At 45.4% G+C, this 21,487-nt stretch overlaps 1 protein-coding gene across 1 annotated transcript in view; it reads left to right on the top strand.

The window, feature by feature from the left end:
* Positions 1 to 317: 317 nt before the first annotated feature.
* jarid2b (jumonji, AT rich interactive domain 2b) overlaps positions 318 to 21,487 on the top strand; it is a 317,228-nt gene continuing 296,058 nt past the window's right edge. The window contains 1 exon segment of the mRNA XM_055654246.1: positions 318 to 1,057. Within this exon segment, the coding sequence (XP_055510221.1) occupies positions 1,013 to 1,057 (45 nt within the window). The 5' untranslated portion in view covers positions 318 to 1,012.

The following is a 21,487-nucleotide window of genomic DNA, read 5'->3' as shown; positions in this document are numbered from 1 at the left end:
GAGAGTAGTGAGTGAGAGGGTGAGAGAGTGAGTGAGACAGTGAGAGAGTGAGAGTGAGAGAGTGAGTGTGAGAGAGAGAGAGAATGAGTGAGAGAGAGTGAGTGAGACAGTGAGAGAGTGAGAGAGTGAGTGAGTGAGTGAGAGAGTGAGAGAGAGTGAGAGTGAGTGAGTGAGTACCAGCTGCGGTTCAGGTTCTCCCCGGCAGAGGCAGTGTGGAGCCAGCGTGGCGCCGGGAGCGTCCTCGCGTGGCCATTTAAAGCGCGAGGGATGTACTAGGAGCGAGTGTGAGCGCGCGCGCGCGCGAGAGAGAGAGAGCGCGCGAGCCCGAGCCCGAGCGGAGCGAGAGAGAGAGAGAGCGCGAGCGAGTGAGCCGCTGCCGCCGCCGCTGCCGCCAGCCAGAGCGCGAGCCCGAGCGCGAGCCAGCCCGGCTAACCGGCGTGTGTGTGTGTGGATGTGGGAGACTCGGGCAGCTCGGGCACCACTCTCAACGTGACCACATTATTTTACCCCCCTTCTCCTCTCTCTCTCTCTCTTTCTCTCTCCCCCCTCCCCTACAATGCTTCTGATTCAAGATGTAACTTCAAATTTTCCTTCATTGTTAAATTCAACTTGGGTCTACATTTCTGTTCTCTGCTGAGGCTCTTTTTAATTTCTTTTTTTCCCCCTTTTCCAGTGACTGACTCGACGAGTGTTTTGTTCTTTTGAAGGGGGGGGATAAGAGTTCTTTCGGGGTTTTTTTTGGAAGAAAAAAAAATTGAATTATTTATTTCTTCTCTCTTTTCCTTCCCAAACTTCGGATTTTAATCTTTCTCTCTCACACTACACACACACACTCACACACACACACTCACACACTACACTCACACATACAACAACAAAAAAGAGGAGGTTGCAAGGAGAGAAAGAGGGCGAGCTTTGTAAATACAGGGTTTTTTTTTAATCATCCCACCTCGAGGAGATTTGATTTAATGTGGAATTTTCTCCCCTTCGCAAAGAAAATTGGAACAACAGAATGACCAGAGAAAGACCCAAGAGGAATATAATTCACAAAAGATTAGTAAGTGGCTTCCGAACTTGTTTCTTGTTCGAATGGTGTTTTAAATGTTTAAATCCTGAGGAGATTTCAAGGGGCTGGTTTGGCTGTAACATATGTGTGGTTTAAAAAAAATAAAACGCAAGGCTTTCCTTTTTTTTTGTCGCTTTTGTCATGATTTTTGAGGGGAAAGCTGTTTAATCCTACCTGGTTTGTGATTATTATATCATTATTTTTCCTTCTCCCTTAATTTTGTAGACACAATGATTTCCTTTCATGGGTTTGTCTGAATTTGAACACCTACATACAAAAAAAACCTTTCCCTTTGGTGTTTTGGCTGCTCGGAAAGAGAGGCTGCTTGGTTTTATATATATTTGTGGATATATATATATATATTATTTTGGTTGATATGGGTCGAGTTATTTAATGGTGTTAGAGCCGGCCTCTTGTGTTGCAAAGCTTCCTTGTGTGAAGGGGAAGAGGAGAGAGATGGGGGGGGGTGCAATCATTCCCCTCTCTCTACACGAATACTTGCCACTGACTACTAATTTTTTTTTCGGCCGCCCGTCTAGCATTCCCCTTTTGCTAATTATTTTTTAATTCCTCTCCTCCCTTTAGCATTGTTTTTGGCTCCCCATTTTGGATCTTTCCACCGCCGCCGGTCGCTTCTGCTCGTGTTAATAATGGCAACCTGCATCGTCTTGTTGTTGAACTCGTATGCCTGAGCAGGTTTCTTCTCTCCCTCTTTCCCAAGCAGCTGGGCAGTTTTTTTTTACCCCCATCGTTTTCCCTCACCATGCAATCCCCAATTTAATGCAGGCTTTTGTGCAAGTTGCCATTTTATTTCAGGCGAGTTTTTTTGTTTTGTTGTGTGTGTGTTTTTGGTGATTGCCACATGGTCACGCTGTAATCTGGTTGCAATGTTTGCATTGCATTCCCCCCTCTTTCTCTCCCCCCCCCCCTTTCCAAAACCTTTTATCCAAAGAAAAGGTTACTGTCTGCAGTTGGCGGATGTGGACGTGAATTATTCAGGGCCTGTAGGTAAATGGGGGAGATTGCAGTAGTTTAAAAGGCTTGAATTGCAGTTTGGTTTACAAAAAAGGGTCTAGGTTTCTCATGAGTACTCGCAGTATTTTTTTGGAGGAGAGGAGGTCTCTTGACTCGATTAAATAAATGATCGCATTCGCTACAGATGATGATGGCACTTTGTCTGACTTAACTCGGTTGCATGTAATGACTTCGATTGGGACCACAATGTTCCTAACCCCCTTGCAACCTTGCCAAAGGAAAACTACTCTCTTCCCTCTCCCTAAATCACCCTGGGAGAGATTTTTATTGTCCCATCTCCATAACTTGTCAAAATTGCTGATTGCATAGAAAACAATCCATGTGCCACACGGAAACAAACGACTTGCAAAAAAAATTTAAAAAGACCAAACCGGGTGCATTTTAAAAGGAACATCTGACGCATTGCAGGGTTTGCTAAAAGTTTAAATGCCTATAAAACCCCTACAAGGCAATAGGTTGCTTGCATTTAATCCGTGGCAATTGCTTTAAAGAAGAGGCCTTGCAGGGGAGGAGGGGGGGGGGGGGGGAGGAAAGCGTACAAGGCAATAGGCTGCGTTTAGCTTGCATTTAATCTCTTTGCAATTGCAATAAAGGAGAAGCCTTGAAGTTTTGAATGTGGTGCTAGTGCATGGGGTTTTTTTTGGAATAAAAAAAAGCAAATCGGCACAAAGTTGGGGTGTCTTTGCAAAGGACCTGATCGCCTTGTTTTTTTTCCTTCCCTTCCCTCTTATCTCCTCTCTCATGGTCATAGCCCCTCTGCCTGGTTGCAGTGCGGGATGGCCGAGGCTGCAGCGGGCCCTTTTGCAACAAGTCGGCGCGAGGGGAAGAGGGGCTTACATTTTTTTATTTCTTGCATTTAATCCTTTTGTGATTGATGTGAAGAAAAAACCTTGCCACTAAACGAAAGGGGTGTTGAATATGTTGGCTGTATGTTGCTGGTGCATGTTTTTTTACAAAAAACAAATTGGCAGTAAGTTGGGTGTCTGCAATGGACCTGATCGCATTATTTTCCCACTTATCACCCTTGTGCCTGGTTGCACTCGCAGTTTTTGCATGTATTTTTTTTTATTGCTTGTATTTAATCCGTTGCAATTTCTTTTAAGAATAAACCTTGCAGCAAAACTAAAGGGGAGAAGTTTTGAATACGGTGTTGGTGCATGATGTTTATTGCAAAACAAAGCAAATTGACAGAAAAGTTGGTGCGCCTTTGCAATGGACCTGGTCGCCTTCTTTCCTTCCCTGTATTTGCCCTTTGCCTGCTTGCACCCGGCTCGAGGGGTTTGCATTTTTTTGCTTGCATCTAATCCTTTGCAAATTGACACAAAGTTGGAGTAATTTAGCGGGTCAGGCAGCATCTCTGGAGAGAAGGAATTGGTGACGTTTCGGGTTGAGACCAGTTTTAATCCTTTGCAAAATGCTTTGAAGAAGAAACCTTGCAACAAAGCGAAAGGGGATAAGTTTTGAATAAGTTGCTGGTGCATGGTCTTTTTGGCAAATTGGCAGAAAGGTTGATGTCTTTCAAAAGGACCTGGTGGCATTGCTTCCTTCCCTGTGTCTCCTCTCCTTGCCCCTAGCGCCTGGTTGCACCCGGCTCGAAGGCTTGCATTTAATCCGTTGCATATGCTTCGAAGAAGAAACCTTGCAACAAAATGAAAGGGGGGCTTTAATGGGTAAACGTTGCTGGTGCATGGACGCCAAAATAAAAGCAAACTGGCAGAAAATTTCGTGTCTTTGCAATGGACCTGGTGGCCTTTCTTCCTTCCCTGCCTCTCTCTCCTTGGTTGTTTGCACTGCGGGATGCAACAAGTCGGCTTGGGAGGAGGGGGTGGGGGGGGGGGGTGAGACCTATGGAACGTTGTGTCGGCCGCAACGTCACCGCGGGTCCGGAACTTGGGACACGAGGAGGAGAGCCGGCCTCCGTGACGTCACAATGGAGGGGGGCGGTGCACGGCCGGCGGCGCGGCTCCCACGTGACCGCATTTTTAATTCACAAAAAGATAAATGTGGCCCAGATATATTTGCAGACACTCGCCGCGTCCTTGCACCGTTGCAAGCCGCCCCCCGTTTATTTACCCCCCCCCTCCGGCTAAAATCTGCCAAGCGTGACAAATGTCAACCCTAAAGATTTATTATGCAAAAATAACGCCTGTGCATTCCCGGAGGTGTTTTGTTTTTTTCTTCATGCAGAGAGATTCGCATGCATTCTTTTCACAATTTATTAAATGCAATGATATAAAATGCATTGCACTGACATGCATTGCCATGAATTGCATTGGACTGAAATTCAATAAAATGCATTGCACTGCAGTGAAACGCAATGCAATGAAATCCAATGAAGTGCAATGTACTGCATGACTAGTGGATTTTGGGAAGGTAAGGTGAAGCACTGCATCCAGTTATCGCTGCATTCCCTTTTTTGTTTGCATAATTCCATACGTCTTGTAATGAAGCAATTGCATTAAGCTTGCAGGTGGAATGACTGCATTTGCAAGGTATAAGATTTCGGCCTGCATAGCTGCTACCTGATGCATGTCGCCTAGAATTGTCCCATCAGACATGCTTATACCTTGATGTCTGAATATGAAAAAATATATTTATAAATTATACCGTTATAGTCTGAAGAAGGGTCTCATAGAAACATAGAAACATAGAAATTAGGTGCAGGAGTAGGCCATTCGGCCCATCGAGCCTGCACCGCCATTCAATATGATCATGGCTGATCATCCAACTCAGTATCCCGTACCTGCCTTCTCTCCATACCCTCTGATCCCCTTGGCCACAAGGGCCACATCTAACTCCCTCTTAAATATAGCCAATGAACTGGCCTCAACTACCCTCTGTGGCAGAGAGTTCCAGAGATTCACCACTCTCTGTGTGAAAAAAGTTCTCATCTCGGTTTTAAAGGATTTCCCCCTTATCCTTAAGCTGTGACCCCTTGTCCTGGACTTCCCCAACATCGGGAACAATCTTCCTGCATCTAGCCTGTCCAACCCCTTAAGAATTTTGTAAGTTTCTATAAGATCCCCTCTCAATCTCCTAAATTCTAGAGAGTATCTAGAATTCTGGAACGTCACCCATTCCTTCTCTCCAGAGATACTGCCTGTCCCACTGAGTTACTCCAGCATTTGGTGTCTATCTTGTACCTTCTGCTGACCTCGATGCTTCACTATGTTTCCCCCTTTTTTTGCCTGCTAGAGAAATGTAAATTATTGTAAATGTATATCAGTGTTTGCTTCAATAGCAGTATGTTTCCTTTTTGAAGAAATTGAGGCATGTTTGCTGATGATATGAACACACATGGAAGGGCATGTTTAGAAAGATACAGCACTGAAACGGGCCCTTCGGCCCACATGCCGACTAGCGATTACCCCGTACACTAATACACACGCACACACCAAAGCAGATTAACCTTCAAACCTGTACATCTTTGGAGTGTGGGAGGAAACTGGGGCACCCAGAGAAAACCCAACAAGGTCACGGGGAGAAAGTACAAACCGACAGCACCCGTAGTCAGGATTGAACCCTGATCTTTGGCGCGGCAAGGTTGCAACTCTACCGCTCTGCCACCAGTGTTGTGATCCGGACATTGTCATTCCGTAATAGGATATGGGAGGATTGAATGGTTGTATGTAAAACCTGTCAAATTTAGTTTTTTTTAAATGTCGAAGTGTGAGGTCATGTACTTTGGTAAGAGGAATCAAAAGCAGGGTTATCTAAATGGATAGAGAGAGAGACTGCAAATATATATTCTAGTGCATGCATTGCAACATGTTAAGTAGGTTCAATGAGTAGTTGGTGCAAATAGTTTTTAGTTTATAGATACTGCGCGGAAACAATCCCTTCGTCCCCACGAGTCCGTGCCCACCACCAATCCCCGTGCACTAACACTATCCTACACACACTAAGCACGATTTACAATATTTACCAAAGCCAATTAACCTACAAACCTGTACTTTTTGAATGTGAGAAGAAACCGCAGACCCCGGAGAAAATCCACGTGGGTCACAGGGAGAACGTACACAGACAGCGCCCATAGACAGGATCCAACCTGAGTTCCTGGCACTGTGAGGCTGCAACTCTACTGCTGCGCTGCTGTTTCCCTATTGTTTTGTAAGCACAGTTTAGGTTTGTAAACACAGTACTCAATATATAACATGATAATCAAACAAACAAAAAGAAATTCAAACAATAAAATAACTATATCGTTCAAAACAAAACAAACCCTAAGAACGGGTTACAGGTCCTATATAAAAGAGATCTACTGGGTAAATGTTTACGATACTGAGGGGAGCTGGGAAGAAGCTGAAATTAAACCTGGTGGTCGCGGTTTTCGGGTACCTGTACCTTCTCCCCGACATTAGCATTGAATAAGAACAAGGCCAGATTTGATTCTTTGATATTGGGTGCACATTTCAGTGGTGGGGAGGTAAGTAAGTATGATGGTCCAAGCAATGCTTTTTAATTTAGACAGAGTGCGGACAGGTCATGTGATAGGAGGGTCTTTTTTTTTCTTTCCCTGTTATTTACTATATTTACATATTCTGTTGTGCTGCAGCAAGTAAGAATTTCATTGTCCCATCTGGAACACTAGGGGTGCCGCATTCATTGCAGCCTCGGCCTACAGTCTGTCTGTTTTTCTATCTTTTAAAAATTTTTAGTTTGTTTAAAAAGTACGTTTTGGAGGATTTTTTTTAGTATTTCTATGTGGGGGAGGGTAAGGGGGAAAACTGTTTCTCAGTCACTTCCTGGCGAGGATGTGTATCTTCTGAGTCGCATCTTCGCCCCCCCCCCCCCCCCCCCCCCCCCCCCCCCCCCTGCAGCCTACCAACTGCAAAGCTTCAGTAGCTTCAGCACTGGATTCACTGCAGAGCAGGCGATGCCTTACCTGGATCACGATTTGAAGTTCCGGAGTGTTGGGCCTGCTGCTTCAAGATCGTGGAACTGTGGTTTGCAGAGCTTCCAGCACGGGCAGCGATGAATTCGACGTCGCAGAGTCCTGGGATCCCTTTGCCGAGGGCCGCCAGCGTGAATCTCCGCCCAGCTCGGCCTGTGGACTTCGGGAACCGCGGTCTCCGGTAGGAAGTGGCTGATTCGGAAGTCCATGCCGCTGAGAATGTTCTCCCGTTCCGACGTCAGAGTTCCATCATCTGGCGAGAGGGCCTGAACATCGGGCCGCCCATAGTGGCGACAGCGAGGGGTTCACCACGGGTGAACAACAGAGGACAACAGAGGTGGATGACTGAACTTTGGTGCCTTCCCTCACTTTGATTCCATTGTGTGGGGATGTCTATGTTAAAGACTATCGTGTTCTGTGCTCTTTTTACTCGTATGGCTGTATGCTGACCACACATTTCACTGGACCAATTGGTACATGTGACAAATGAATGTATCTTGTCAATAAAACACTCTTGACTCTTGACCCATGCCTTCTCTCCAGAGATGCTGCCCGTCCTGCTGAGTTACTCCAGCATTTTGTGTACATTGGCTCATCAAATCTACTCTGCCATTCATTTGTGGCTGATCGTTCTCTCCGTACTAACCCCATTCTCCTGCCTTCTCCCCATAACCCCTGATACTTATACTAATCAAGAATCTATCTACCTCCGCCTTTATAATATCTATTAACTGGGCCTCCAGGCCTTTCTGCCCTCCGTGACCATGCTGACCATCGATCAACCTGTACACTAATGCTATCCTACACACTAGAGGGACAATTTACAATCTTTATCGAAGCCAATTAACCTACAAACCTGTGCCTTTGGAGTGTGGGAGGAAACAGCAGATCCCGGAGAAAACCCACTCGGGTCACAGGGAGAACGTACAAACTCCGTACAGACAGGTTCCTGGCACCGTAACTCTACCGCTGTGCTGCTGTGCCGCCCTTATTGTTTTGTAAGCACAGTATAGGTTTGTGAACACAGTGCTCGGTATATAACATAATAATCAAACAAACAAAAAGAGATTTGATAAATAATATAAGATAATATTGTGCAAAATAAACCTCCCCCCCCCCCCCCCCCCGAAGTCCCTGGTACAATCAACACAGCTTGTAGTTCGAGATTTAGTTGGTGTCTGTACTGTTCAATAGGTTGGGATCGCTGGTCAGTGTTGACTCGGTGGGCCGAAGGACCCGTTTCCTCTCTCTCCAAACCAAACGGCCTTCCTAAACCGCTTACGTACGATGATGTCTAACCTTTGTGTCGCTGAAAAATGTCGTGCTGCTCCTAGGTCATTCATATATGGAATTGTTAGGGTGACCAGTGTGCAATGTCCTGTCAATTTGTGTAGGAAGGAACTGCAGATGCTGGTTTAAACTGAAGATAGACACAAAATGATGGAGTAACTCAGCGGGTCAGGAAGTATCTCTGGAGTAAAGGAATAGATTACTTTTTTGGGTTGAGACTCTTCTTCAGACCTGTCAATTTATATACCTGCTCCTGTTCAATGCTCATGCTCTCTGACACTGCACCTCAGCCAGTTTCCTGGCCAGGTCAGTAGTTTGTCTTCCATTCCACAGAACTTGGATCTCTGGCGTTGTAAGACACTGGGCCTGTACTCGCTGGAATTTAGAAGAATGAGGGGGGACCCTCATTGAAACTTACCAAACAATGAAAGGCTTGGATAGATTAGATGTGAACAGGATATATCCACTAGTGGGAGTGTCTGGGATCTGAGGTGAAAACCTCAGAATTAAACAATGTTCCTTTCAGGAACTGGAGTACCTCCAGTACAATGAATTGTGGAATTAAGTTTAAGTTCAAATTTATTTGTCACAAGTGCAGTGAAATGTACCATGCAGCGTTACAATTAAAAAAAAAAAGACATAATACACAACATAATTCAACACAGACATCCACCACAACATTCTTCACTGCGGTGGAAGGCGACACAGTTCAAACAGTCCTTCTTCTCCCTTGTTCACCCGTGGTCAGGGCCTTGACCCTCCGTAGTCACCGCTACAGACGGCCCAATGTTCAAGCCCTCTGGTCGGGATGGTCGGAACACCGACGTCGGGATTAATTCCCACAGAAGGCTGTGGAGGCCAAGTCAACGGATGTTCCTAAGGCAGAGATAGATTCTCAATTAGGACGGGTGTCAGGGGTCACGGTGAAAAGGCAGGAGAATGGGGTTGAGAGGGAAAGATAAATCGGCCATGATTGAATGGCGTAGACTTGACGGGCCAAATGGCCTAATTCTGCTCTTATGACTTATGAAAATTGTTTTCCATAAACACTTGTACAACACAGCTGAGTACTTAGCACCAAACCTCAAGAAGCAGTCTCAAGAAGGGTCTTGACACGAAACGTCACCCTGTCCTCTCCAGAGATGCTGCCTGACCCGCTGAGATACTCCAACATTTTGTGTCTACTTTCTCTCCAGAGATGCTGCCTGTCCCCGCTGAGTTCAGCTTTTCGTGTTTATCCTCTAGAAGGATAATTTGTTCCTGGAAAGGGCATACATAGCTTTGGTTTGCCGGAATGTGTTAAACAAGTAAGAAAGATTCCCCAAATTAAAATCATGCTTCCTGGGATTTGTAAGGGCAAGAAGCGATTCCCTTGAACTTTTAAGATATTACTGGGACCAACTGAGCAGATAAACTATTTCTGCTTTTCAGAGAATTGTGTTAATTATATTTCTGTGAAAGTAATAAATGGGTGTGGGGCAAGGCAGATTAGTGACGTTGTCTTGCATTAGATGCAATCTCGTTGCACAATTGCAACTGGTGTGTTTGGGTATAGTTTATTGTCACGTGTACTGAGGTACAGTGAAAATCTTTTGCTGCTAACCAGTCAGTGGAAAGACCAGACATGATTGCAATCAAGCCATTTACAGTGTACAAATACACGATCGAGGGAATAACATTCAGTGCAAGGTGAAGTTCATCAAAGATAGTCCAAGGGTCTCCCATGGGACAGATGTGGTTCTAATGGGATACTGCTGGTGTACGGGTTGATCGCTGGTCGACACAGACTCAGTGAGCCGAAGGGCCCGATTCCCTGCTGTATCTCGTCTAATGGGTGCAGCTTGGGTGACTAATTATCCTCCTCTCCCAGTAACAGGGTCTCGGTTCCCCCCCCCCCGCCATCTCTTTCTTGTGGGTAGACAAAAATGCTGGAGAAACTCAGCGGGTGCAACAGCATCTATGGAGTGAGGGGAATAGGCAACGTTTCAGGCCGAAACCCTTCTTCTGAACTGATACTGGACTGTCATCCATTGTTCCCCTCCCCCTTTCACCTACATTCCTTCCTCAGGTTTCACAATACACATGTCTTCTATCCTCACAAGACCACGTCAAAGCTGCATTATAATCTCTCACAGATGGGCAGATGCTAATTTAGTTTTTTCATCTCTGTCCAACATCTTCCTAAAAACTGATGCATCTAACACTTGCCAGGTTTTGTCCAACTTCTCTTCCTGCTTTCTTCTTCTTTCGGGTGCCGTTTGTACGGTCTCCCCGTGACCTGTGTGGGTTTTATCTGGGATCTCCGGTTTCCTTCCACACCCCAAAGATGTACAGGTTTGTAGGTTAATTGGCCTTGGTATATTTGTAAATTGTACCTAGTGTGTGTAGGATAGTGTTAATGTGCGGGTCGGCGTGGACTTGTTAGGCTGGAGGGCCTGTTTCTGAGCTGTATCTTTAAACAAACTGATAATCCAGCATTTTCTAGACTACTGGATGTTATTCATATTGATGATTCAACATGCTTAAATTTTGCTTTGTATGTTAAAAAATCCTACACAGTATTGTAGTAAATTCTTCAGTGACCCCCTTTAGGTTTGAGGCAAACGAGAACCGGAACCGCTGTGCGTCTCGGGGGAGCCTGGGGAAACATTTATCTGATGAGCCAGACACGCAACCATTAAGATTATTGATAGTCAGACGGTGAATTATTTGGAGAAAAAAAAGGCACAAAATGCTGGAGTAACTCAGCGTGCCAGCTTCTACAGTTCCTTGTAACCATAGTGAATTATTGGAGATTTACTGTAATCCCGCACACTGGGCAGTACAGTGAAGATGTCTGTGTCTAAGGTGAGGTGGGAAAGAATTAATAGAAACCCAATGGTTAACTTTTTCACACACAAGGGTGTGTGTATGGAACGAACTGCCAGAGCAGGTAGTTGAGGCAGGTACTGCCACAACATTTAAGAAACATTTAGACAGGTACATGGACCGGACAGGTTTGGAGGGATATAGACCAAATGCTAGCAGGTGGGATTGGTGTAGCTGGGACATGTTGGCCAGTGTAGGCGTTGGGCCGAAGGGCCTGTTTCCACACTGTATCACTTTGCCTCTATCTACAGGGTGATCGCTGGTCCGCGCAGACTTGGTGGGCCAAAGGCCCTGTTTCCACGTTGTATCTGTGAACTGAACGAAACAAGAATAGTGCTAGGGGTCGCAGTTTAAGGATAAGGGGGAAATCTTTTAGGACTGAGATGAGGAAAACATTTTTCACACAGAGTGGTGAATCTCTGGAATTCTCTGCCACAGAAGGTAGTTGAGGCCAGTTCATTGGCTATATTTACGAGGGAGTTAGATGTGGCTCTTGTAGCTAAAGGGATCAGGGGGTATGGAGAGAAGGTAGGTACAGGATACTGAGTTGGATGATCAGCCATGATCATATTGAATGGCGGTGCAGGCTCGAAGGGCCGAATGGCCTACTCCTGCACCTATTTTCAATGTTTCTATATTCATTATTTGGTAGCGTTCACTGAGCCATCATTACACCAGGCACCCTTGCCACTCATGTGGCCCCCTGGGGCCAGTTTAGTTTAGAGATCCAGCACAGAAACAGGCCCTTCTCCGCACAGACCAGCAATCTCTGCACACTACCTACACACACGAGGGATAATTATACATCAAGCCAATTGATCTACAAACCTGTAGGTCTTGGAGTGTGGGAGGAAACCGGCGCACCCAGAGAAAACCCACGCAGGTCACGGGAAGAGCGTACCTACTCTGTACAGACAGCACCTGTTGTCAAGATTGAACCGGGCTGGCTGTAAGGCAGCAATTCTATCGCTGCGCCACCGTATTGGCCTGGGTTCAGGCAACTGAACTATCCTATCACCACCTAGAGAGCAATCCTGACCTACCATCTACCTCATTGAAGACTCTCTGACTATCTTTAATCAGGCTTTACTGGACTTTATTTTGCACTAAATGTTCTACCATTTATCATGTATCTGTACACTGGATGGGCCGATTGTAATCTTGTATAGTCTTTCTGCTGACAGGATAGCACGCAACAAATAATATTTCCCCTGTACCTTGGTGCATGTGTCAATAATAAACTAAACTAACATCACCAGGTGATGGTTTATACCAAAGATAGGCACAATATGCTGCAGTAACTCAGTGGGTCAGGCAGCATCCCTGGAGAAAAGGGATGGATGATGTTTTGGGTTGTAACTCTTCTTCAGACTGATAGATAGAGAATAGGAACCTTCTGCAGGAGAATGGAAAGGGAGGAAAGGATAGATCAGCCATGATTGAATGGCAGAGTAGAATGGCCAAATTCTACTCCTAGAACCTATGAGCTTGTGAAGAATGGTTCCAACCTGAAACGCCATTTAAAATTGTAAGAATGTGGGAATCCAGATTTATGGGGGTTTGGCATGTGCGGACTTGAAGCCAAGATTAGATCACTCTTGAATGTTGGATGATGCCTCCTTATCTAAAGAATGCAGTGAATGTCGAGAAGGCTGCAGTGATTATTTAGCAGATATTCCTTGGGTGGCACGATGGTGCAGTTTGTTGGGGAGGAGTGAAGGAGGGAAGTACTCTACGTTCATAATCCAAGAGACATTTGGTAAAGTTCAGTCAAAGCTTCCAGAATTCTTTAAGCCTTTAAGGGCGGCACAGTGGCGAAGCAGAGTTGCTGCCTTTCAACGGCATATACCTGGGCTCGATCTTGACCCACGGGTGCTGTCTGTACGGAGTTTTTGCGTTCTCCCCGTGACCTACGTGGGTTTTCTTCGGGTGCTCTGGCGCACAGGTTTGTACCGAAGATAGATACACAACGTTGGTGTAACTCAGCGGGACAGACGGCATCTCTAGAGAAGGAATGGATGATGTTTCATGCTGAGACCCTTCTTCAGTACAGGTTTATAGGTTGATTGGCTTCTGTACATTATCCCTAATGTGTAGGATAGAACAAGTGTATGGGGTAAAATTGTAAATTGTCCCTATTGTGTGTAGGAACTTGTTGGCATACGGGGTGATTGCTAGTCAGCACGGACTCGGTGGCCCCGAAGGGCCTGTTACTGCGTTGTATATCTTAAACTAAACTAAATTGCAACTAAGCCAGATAAACTTAGTAGACGATATAAAAGGAAATTAGCAGGTAGTAAATTCTAAAATCTTGCCAACCTGCATTTCTTTGAAATCGGTAGTGAAACATGTTTTGAGATGATGTGATGACGCGAGATAAGTGCGGTTTTGACCTGAGCCAGATATTTTTCTTAAAGGAAAATGAACTAGCTTTAAGTAGACACAAAATGCTTCAGTGGGCGAAGCTTGAGCTCTGGAGAGAAGGAATGGGCAACGTTTCGGGTCGAGACCCTTCTTCGGTCTGAAGAACTCAAAACATCACTTACCCATTTCCTCCATGACCGGGAACCCACCCGGAAGGCCTGGCTCGCTCACCCAGAGAGGATAGACAGACCCGCCACCAGCAGCCCACTCCTCGGTCGAGGCCGTGCACTCCCTCCCGCAGCCGGTCTCCTGACCAGCCCTCCGTCCTGGCTCCCTCCTCTCTGGGCGGATGAGCCGGGCCTACCGGGTGGGTTGCCAGCTGTGGAGGAAATGGGCAAGTGATGTTTTTTTTTTTAGTCGGGACCCTTCTGACCTCTTCCACAAATGCTGCCTGATCTGCTGAGTTCCTCCAGCACCTTGTGTTTTGCTCAAGATTTCAGCATATGCAATTCATTGTGTCTCAATATTCCAGCTGCTTTCTTTGACACAGTATTCTGAAAATAGACTGTGTACTTTAACATCTCTGAGGAGAGTGGATTACGTGTAGGCAGATAAGAATTGAATGAGACTTAGTTTAGTTTAGAAATACAGCACGGAAAGGGGCTCTTTGACCTACCGTCCGCACCGACCAGCGATCCCCGCACATTAACACTATCCTACACGCACTAGGGACAATTTACACATCAAGCCAATTAACCTACACACCTGTACGTCTTTGGAGTATGGGAGGAAATCGAAGATCTCGGAGAAACCCCACGCGGTCATAGGGAGAATGTACAAACTCCGTACAGACAGCAGCAGTAGTCGGGATCGAACCCGGGTCTCTGGCGCTGTAAAGCAGCAACTCTACTGCTGCGCCACCGTGCCGCCTTCCATAATCATCGTACTAGATTCTCTCTCCTCTTGAATTGAGTTGGCGCAGCGGACTGTGTTTAAGAAAATAATTTTGCTGTTTCAATTTCAGTTATTGTCATGTGTATCGAGGTACAGTGCAAAGCTTTTGTTGCATGCTAACCAGTCAGTGCAAAGACAACACATGATTACAATCGTGCCGGCTTGTCCACAGTGTACAGATACAGCCCAAGGTAAAGCCAGCAAAGTCCGATCAAAGATTGTACGAGGGGCACCAATAAGGTAGCTAGTAGTTCAGCACTGCTATCTAGTTGTTGATAGGATAGTTCAGTTGCCCTGATAACAACTGGGAAGAGATTGTCTCTGAACCTGGAGGTGCGGGTTTTCACACTTGTGTACCTTTTGCCTGATGGGAGAGGGGAGAAGATTGGAGTGGCCAAGGGTGCAACTTGCCCTTGATTATGCTGCTTGCCTTGCCGGGACAGCGTGAGGTATAAATGGAGTCAATGGAAGGGAGGTTGGTTTGTGTGATGGCCTTGTGTTGAGCTCACAATTCTCTGTGATTTATTGTTCCCAAACCAAGCTGCAATGCGTCTCGATAAAATGCTTTCTCCGGCGCATCTGTAGAGGTTTTTGAGTGTTGTTGGGGGGGTTCCTTATGTTTCTGAGGAAGTAGAGGCGTTGGTGTGCTTTCCTGGCCGTTGCTTTGGGGTGATTGCTGCTCGGTGCGGACGTGGTGGGCCAAAGGGCCTGTTTCCGCGCTGTATCCCTAACGTAAAGTGTAAAGCTCAGGCCCTCTAGTCCTGGCAACATCCACGGAAATCTTCTTTGCACCCTTTGGAAAAACATATTTGTGTAGTACAGTACCATGTCATGGATATAATAATTGTGCAGTGGTGTAATCGGATAATTGCCCTGGGAATATAATGTCTTGTTTAGTCTCAATAGGAGCGAGATGTTTATGTGCAGTACCTTGCCTACCAAATCAGTCTCATCTCTTTAGTTGCTATACCATTCTACTCCGAACAAAGAAAGGCATGTCAGTGTGGAACATGTGGTTCTTGGGGGCTTTGGGTTATAATGTTTATACTGTGTAGTCGATATAATGTTTATACTGTGTGTGTGTGTGTGCTTTATACTTAACTTAATGTAGACCTTTCACTGTGGAAAGATTAGGGCAATATTATTGTCATGACTACACTTCAACAATATTCCATTGGTTTGTTAAATTGCTAAACGTGAGAATATCTTGAGGTTGTGAAGAATTTTTTCGTTTTTAGAGATGCAGCGTGGAAAAGAGCCCTTCGGCCCAACTTGCCCACGCCAACCAACATGTCCCATCTACACTAATCCGGGCACTAACTGGGGCAGTATGAGTGGCACAGCGTAGAGTTTCTGCCTCATGACTACATGTGCTACCTGTACGGAGGTTGTACGTTCTCCCTGTGACGTGAATTGGATTTCTCCGGTTGCTCCGGTTTCCTCCCACACTCCAACGACGTACAGGTTTGTAAATTAATTGGCCTTGGAAAAATTGTAAATTGTCCATAGTGTGTAGGATAGTGCGAGTGTACGTTGTGATCGCTGGTCGGAGCGGACTCGAAGGGCCTGTTACCACTGTATCTCTAAAATCTAAATGTACAATTATAAGTTCTAAGGAATTTGTAGTTGGCTATTGTGGAGAAACTTGAGTGTGATGTCAAATGACATTTCAAAACATTATCTTTTACTGCAGTAAAATCGTCTGTGGAACTTTGAAGATGCAAAGCTGTGTTGTAAAATCTTGTAACTTTTAACAGATGGGAAATTTGCAATTAAACACAATCTTGTCTTCCATGTCAGCACCAGTGTGCATTGTGGAAGTGTGTGGATAGCTATTAAAGATGGAGATTCTGTTCTTGTGACGCACTCCTCTCATTCCCTGTGCTGGGATTTTGGCAGCGGCTTTTGATAACCAAACCCGTTCATAAGTTTCTAGGAGCCGAATTAGACCATACTCCTCCATACACTTCTGACACCCGTACGTACCAATTAAGAATTTATCAATCTACGCATTAAAAATATCCATTGAACTGGCTTCCACAGACGTCTGCGGTAATGAATTCCACAGATTCACACCCTCTGACCAAAGAAATTCCTCATCTTCCTAAAGGAACATCCTTGAGAAGATCCAGAACTTGTCTCACTTGAGATAAATTAATGAGGCACACATCCACTGGAGACCAGGCAGCCCAATTACTGTATTTGTGTGTAGGAAGAAACTTCAGATGCTGGTTTACACTGAAGATAGTCTCAAAATGTTGGAATAACTCAGCGGGTCAGGCAGCATCTCTGGAGAAACATAGAAACATAGAAATTAGGTGCAGGAGTAGGCCGTTCGGCCCTTCGAGCCTGCACCGCCATTCAATATGATCATGGCTGAACCCTTTGACGTTTTGGGTCAAAACCCTTCAGACTGACGAAGGGTCCATTCTGAAGAAGGGTCTTGACCTGAAACGTCGCCTATAATTTTCTCCTGAGATGCTGCATTTTTCTCCAGAGATGCTGAGTTATTCCAGTAGATTGTGTCTAGATGTTGCTTGTTATCCTTCGGGTTCCTATTAAAGCTTCTCTTGCTCCCCCCTCCTCCCCTCACTCTCACCTTCCACCTATGTCCTCTGGATCTCAATTTTCACTTATTCTGGTAACCAGCTCTCCCTATCAGCTACAGAGAAAACAATCCAAGTTTGTCCAACTTCACCTCGTGGCTAATAGTCAAACATCAAGAGTGTGGTATTGTCTGAATTTAGTCATTGAGTGATACAGCGTAGAAATAGGTCCTTCGGCCCAACATGTCCCATCTACACGGGTCCCATCTGCCTGCATTTGTTGCATCCATGTACCTGTCTAACATTGGGATAGTCTCAGTCTCAACCACCTCCTCTGGCAGCTTTTCCATACACCCACCACCCATTGTGTGAAAACATTACCCCTCAGATTCCTATTAAATAATTTCCCCTTTACCTTAAACCTATGTCCTCTGCTCTTCGATTCACCTACTCTGGCCAAGAGACTCTATGCATCTACCTCATCTATTCCTATCATGATCTTGTACATCTCTATAAGACCACCCCACATCCTCCTGCGGTCCAAGGAATAGAGTCCCAGCCTACTCAACTTCTTCCCTTGTAGTTGCACCCACCTAGATTCCACCCCCCAGTACTTTCCTCTCTCTGCTTTCGCAATCCACCATTCTGAAGTCTGACAAAGGTTTCCGACCCGAAACGTCATCTATTCCTCTGCCGCTGAGTTGCTCCAGATTTTTAAGCCTGTCTTGCACCTTCCTTTCTTGACTCTGGCCTTTGTTCCAACCATTAATTGGTTTGAAGAAGGGGCGGTACAGTGGTGTGTTAATGTTGTGTGTTCAATCCTGACCACGGGTGCTGTCTGGAATTTATAAGTTCTCTCCGTGACCTGCTTGGGTTTTCTCCGGGTGCTCTTCCCACACTGACGACGTGCAGGTTTGTAGGTTAATTGGCTTCAGTAAAATTGTGAATTGTCCCTAGTGTGTGTAGGGATAGTGCTAGTGTACGGGGTCATAGCTGGTCGGTGCCGCCTCAGTGGGCCGAAGGGCCTGCTTCCGCGCTGTATCTTGTGATTGGACAGGCTAGATGCACAAAAAAATGTTCCCCTTGTTGGGGGAGTCAGGACCAAGGGTCACAGTTTAAGAATAAGGGGTAGGTCATTTAGGAGTGAGATGAGGGAAAACGTTTTCTCCTAGAGAATTGTGAATTTGTGGAATTCTCTGACCCAGAAGGCAGTGGAGGCTAATTCACTGGATGTATTCATGAGAGAGATTTGGCTCTGAGGGCTAACTGAATCAAGAAATGCTGTCTGACCTGAGTTACGCCAGCACTTTGTGTCCTTTTGTGTATTAGTCAGCATTTGCAGTTCTTTATTTCTGCATAGCAATGTTCTTATTTAGTTTTATTTTACATGGAATAATGTGATAGTTTGAAATGCACACCCTCCAAGCTGCAGGTGGGAGCAGAAGATTGATTAAAACTGACTGAACTTGCAAAGACTGAACATCTGAGTTTATACTCCCTGTTTTGAATTTGCTACACATCAATCATCTTATCACACTAATTTTTTCAAGCTGTTGGTGATGTTTGGCTGTTTTTCCATGTGCACGTTATAAGAGGAGATGTATGCATTATTTGAGGCTCTATAAGGCGCTGGCAGGCTGCATTTTGAATATTTGGGGCACCATGTCTGAGGATGGATGTGCTGGCTCTGGAGAGGGTCCAGAGGTGGTTTACAAGAAATGATCCCAGGCATGAGTAGGTTAACATTTGATGAAAGTTTGTCGACACTGGGCCTGTGCTTGCTGGAGTTTAGAAGAATGGGGGGGGGGCGACGACGACGACGACTTCATTGAAACATACAGAATAGGGAAAGGCTTGGATAGAGTGGATGTGGGGGCGATGTTTCCACTAGTGGGAGAGTCTAGGACTAGAAGTCATAGTCTCATGGACGTTCTTTTACAAAGGAGATGAAGAGGAATTTCTCTAGTCAGAGGGTGGTGAATCTGTGGAATTCTTTGTTTCAGAAGGCTGTGGAGGCAAAGTCAGTGGATATATTTAAGGCAGAGATAGATAGATTCTTGATTAGTGCAGGTGTGAGAGGTTATGGGGAAAAGGCAGGAGAATGGGATTAGGAGGGAGTGATAGATCAGCCGTGATTGAATGGCGGAGTAGACTTGATGGGCCGAATGACCCAATTCTATCCAATATAACTTATGATTAGCTTTGTGCAACGTGTGTATTTTGTGGCAGAAGTTTGACAGCTTTTGTGGTGTTTATACAATAAGGTCCTAGTCCAGGGCGTCACAGCGGTAGAGCTGCTGCCTTAGTGCCAGAGACCTGGGTTCAATGCTGACTACGGGTGCTGTCTGTACGGAGTTTGTAAGTTCTCCACGTGACCTGCGTGGGTTTTCTCCAAGATCTTCGGTATCCTCCCACACTGCAAAGATGTCCAGGTTTGTACGTAATTTGGCTTGGTATGAATGTAAAATTGTGCCTAGTGTGTGTAAGATAGTGTTAGTGTGCGGGGATCGATGGTTGGCATGGGCACGGTGAGCCAACGAGCCTGTTTCCACGCTATATCTTTAACTAAAGTAAACATGCACCCTGTTTCCTGCCTCCCTCTACCCCAATAAATAAACTTCCCATTTGAAGTTGGGTGCCAGAGTTTGAGAGGCGTTTTGAAAAACTGCACGTAATTATGGCACGTTTTTGAGACAGTGCCATAATTCTGTGTGCTAGATGGTTCCATAAACTACAGGCATCAAATGTTTTCTAGATCTTGTTCAAGTGTTTGATTGGACATGCTTTGAACTGCAATAGATTATGAAAAAGCTGTGAAATCTGAGAAGAGTACTGTTTAAACTGAGAAAATACTAGGTGGGTTTTTACATTCTGGATTTACAGGCCAATAAATAAGGTTGAGTCGCTGCCTCACATCGCCAGGTCCTGACTACGGGCACAGTCTGTACGGAGTTTGTACGTTCTCCCCGTGACCCACTGGGTTTTCTTCGAGATCTTCGGTTACCTCCCACACTCCAACGACGTACAGGTTTGCAGGTTAACTGGCTTGGTATAAACGTTAAATTGTCCTTAGTGTGTGTAGGATAGTGTTAGTGTGTGGGGATCGCTGGTTGGTGCAGACCCGGAGGGCCGAAGGGTGAGTTTTCCGCGCTGTATTTCTGAACTAAATCAAATTAAACTAAATTGTGGTAGAATGCTTGTATGGATTACGTGCAGGCAGAAGTGATTAGTTTAACGTGTCATCATGTTTGGCACGGACATTGTGTTCCTATGCTCTACTTTAGTTTAGAGATACAGCTTGAAAGCAGGCCCTTTGGCCAACCGAGTCCACGCCGACCAACACTATCCTACATACTAGGGCCAATTTACAATCTTTACTGAAGCCAATTAACCTACAAACCAGACCTCTTTGGAGTGTGGGAGGAACCGGAGCATCTGGAGAAAACCCACGCGGTCACTAGGAGAACGTGCAAACTCCTTACAGACAGCACTCATAGTCAGGATCTAACCCAGGTCTCTGCCGCTGTGAGGCAGCAGCTCTACCAGTGTAAAGCCACTTTAATGTCAACCTTGCTAATTGATTGTTAACGTTTGCTTATCTCATAGGCAGCTCTGCTGCTATGCCACTGTGCTGCCCTTGTATATTCTGCTATCAAATATCGTGCTTGCTTATTTTATGTTATTTTTTTAATTGTGCCTCCGAACTCTACCTCGAGCATTTTCGTTCAAAACTGGGTCTTCGTCAGAAGTGTAATTGGAAACGCTATTCTTGTCACTTTGCATTGAGCAGTGGAGTGACATGCAGTGAAAAGGCTAGGGTGTAAGGACTTGCTGGGGCTTGACGAGTTAAATTTGATTGTATTTCACAGCTGAACCATAAATAACCACGAAAGGTGCTGAATTTTAGATATTGTGCGACTCGGGAATAAAAGGACGTACCTTTTAGAAAGGAGATGAGGAGGAATTTCTTTAGTCGGGGTGGTGAACCTGTGGAATTAATTGCTACAGACGGTTGTGGAGACCAAGTCAATGGATATTTTTAAAGGCAGAGATTGACAGATTCTTGATCAGTTCAGGGGTTATGGGGAAAAGGCAGGAATGGGGTTGAGACGGATAGATCAGCCATGATTATATGGCGAAGTAGTCATGATGGGTCGAATGGGCAAATTCTGCTCCTATGACATAAACTTATGAAAAGCATATCTCATTCTTCTTTGAAGATAGACACAATGCTGGAGTAACTCAGCGGGACAGGCAGCATCTCTGGCGAATGGGTGCCGTTTCGGGTCGAGACCCTTCTTTGTTTCTAGTGCCCCAGTGGCACTTAAACACCATTAATACTACTAAAATTTAATGGTTTAAAAATTAAATTCCTGCCTTTTGCAGCATAATCATGTTTTGCTTTGCCTAATCTGCCAGTTAGCAGAGATTAGGCCGTAGAAAATGGGTCGACATTGTCGTGTTTTTAAT

Source organism: Leucoraja erinacea, chromosome 2, assembly GCF_028641065.1.
Source record: "Leucoraja erinacea ecotype New England chromosome 2, Leri_hhj_1, whole genome shotgun sequence".
NCBI classification, from domain to species: domain Eukaryota; kingdom Metazoa; phylum Chordata; class Chondrichthyes; order Rajiformes; family Rajidae; genus Leucoraja; species Leucoraja erinaceus.
Note: the sequence above shows the minus strand (reverse complement) of the source record. Positions and strands in the feature narration are given on the sequence as shown.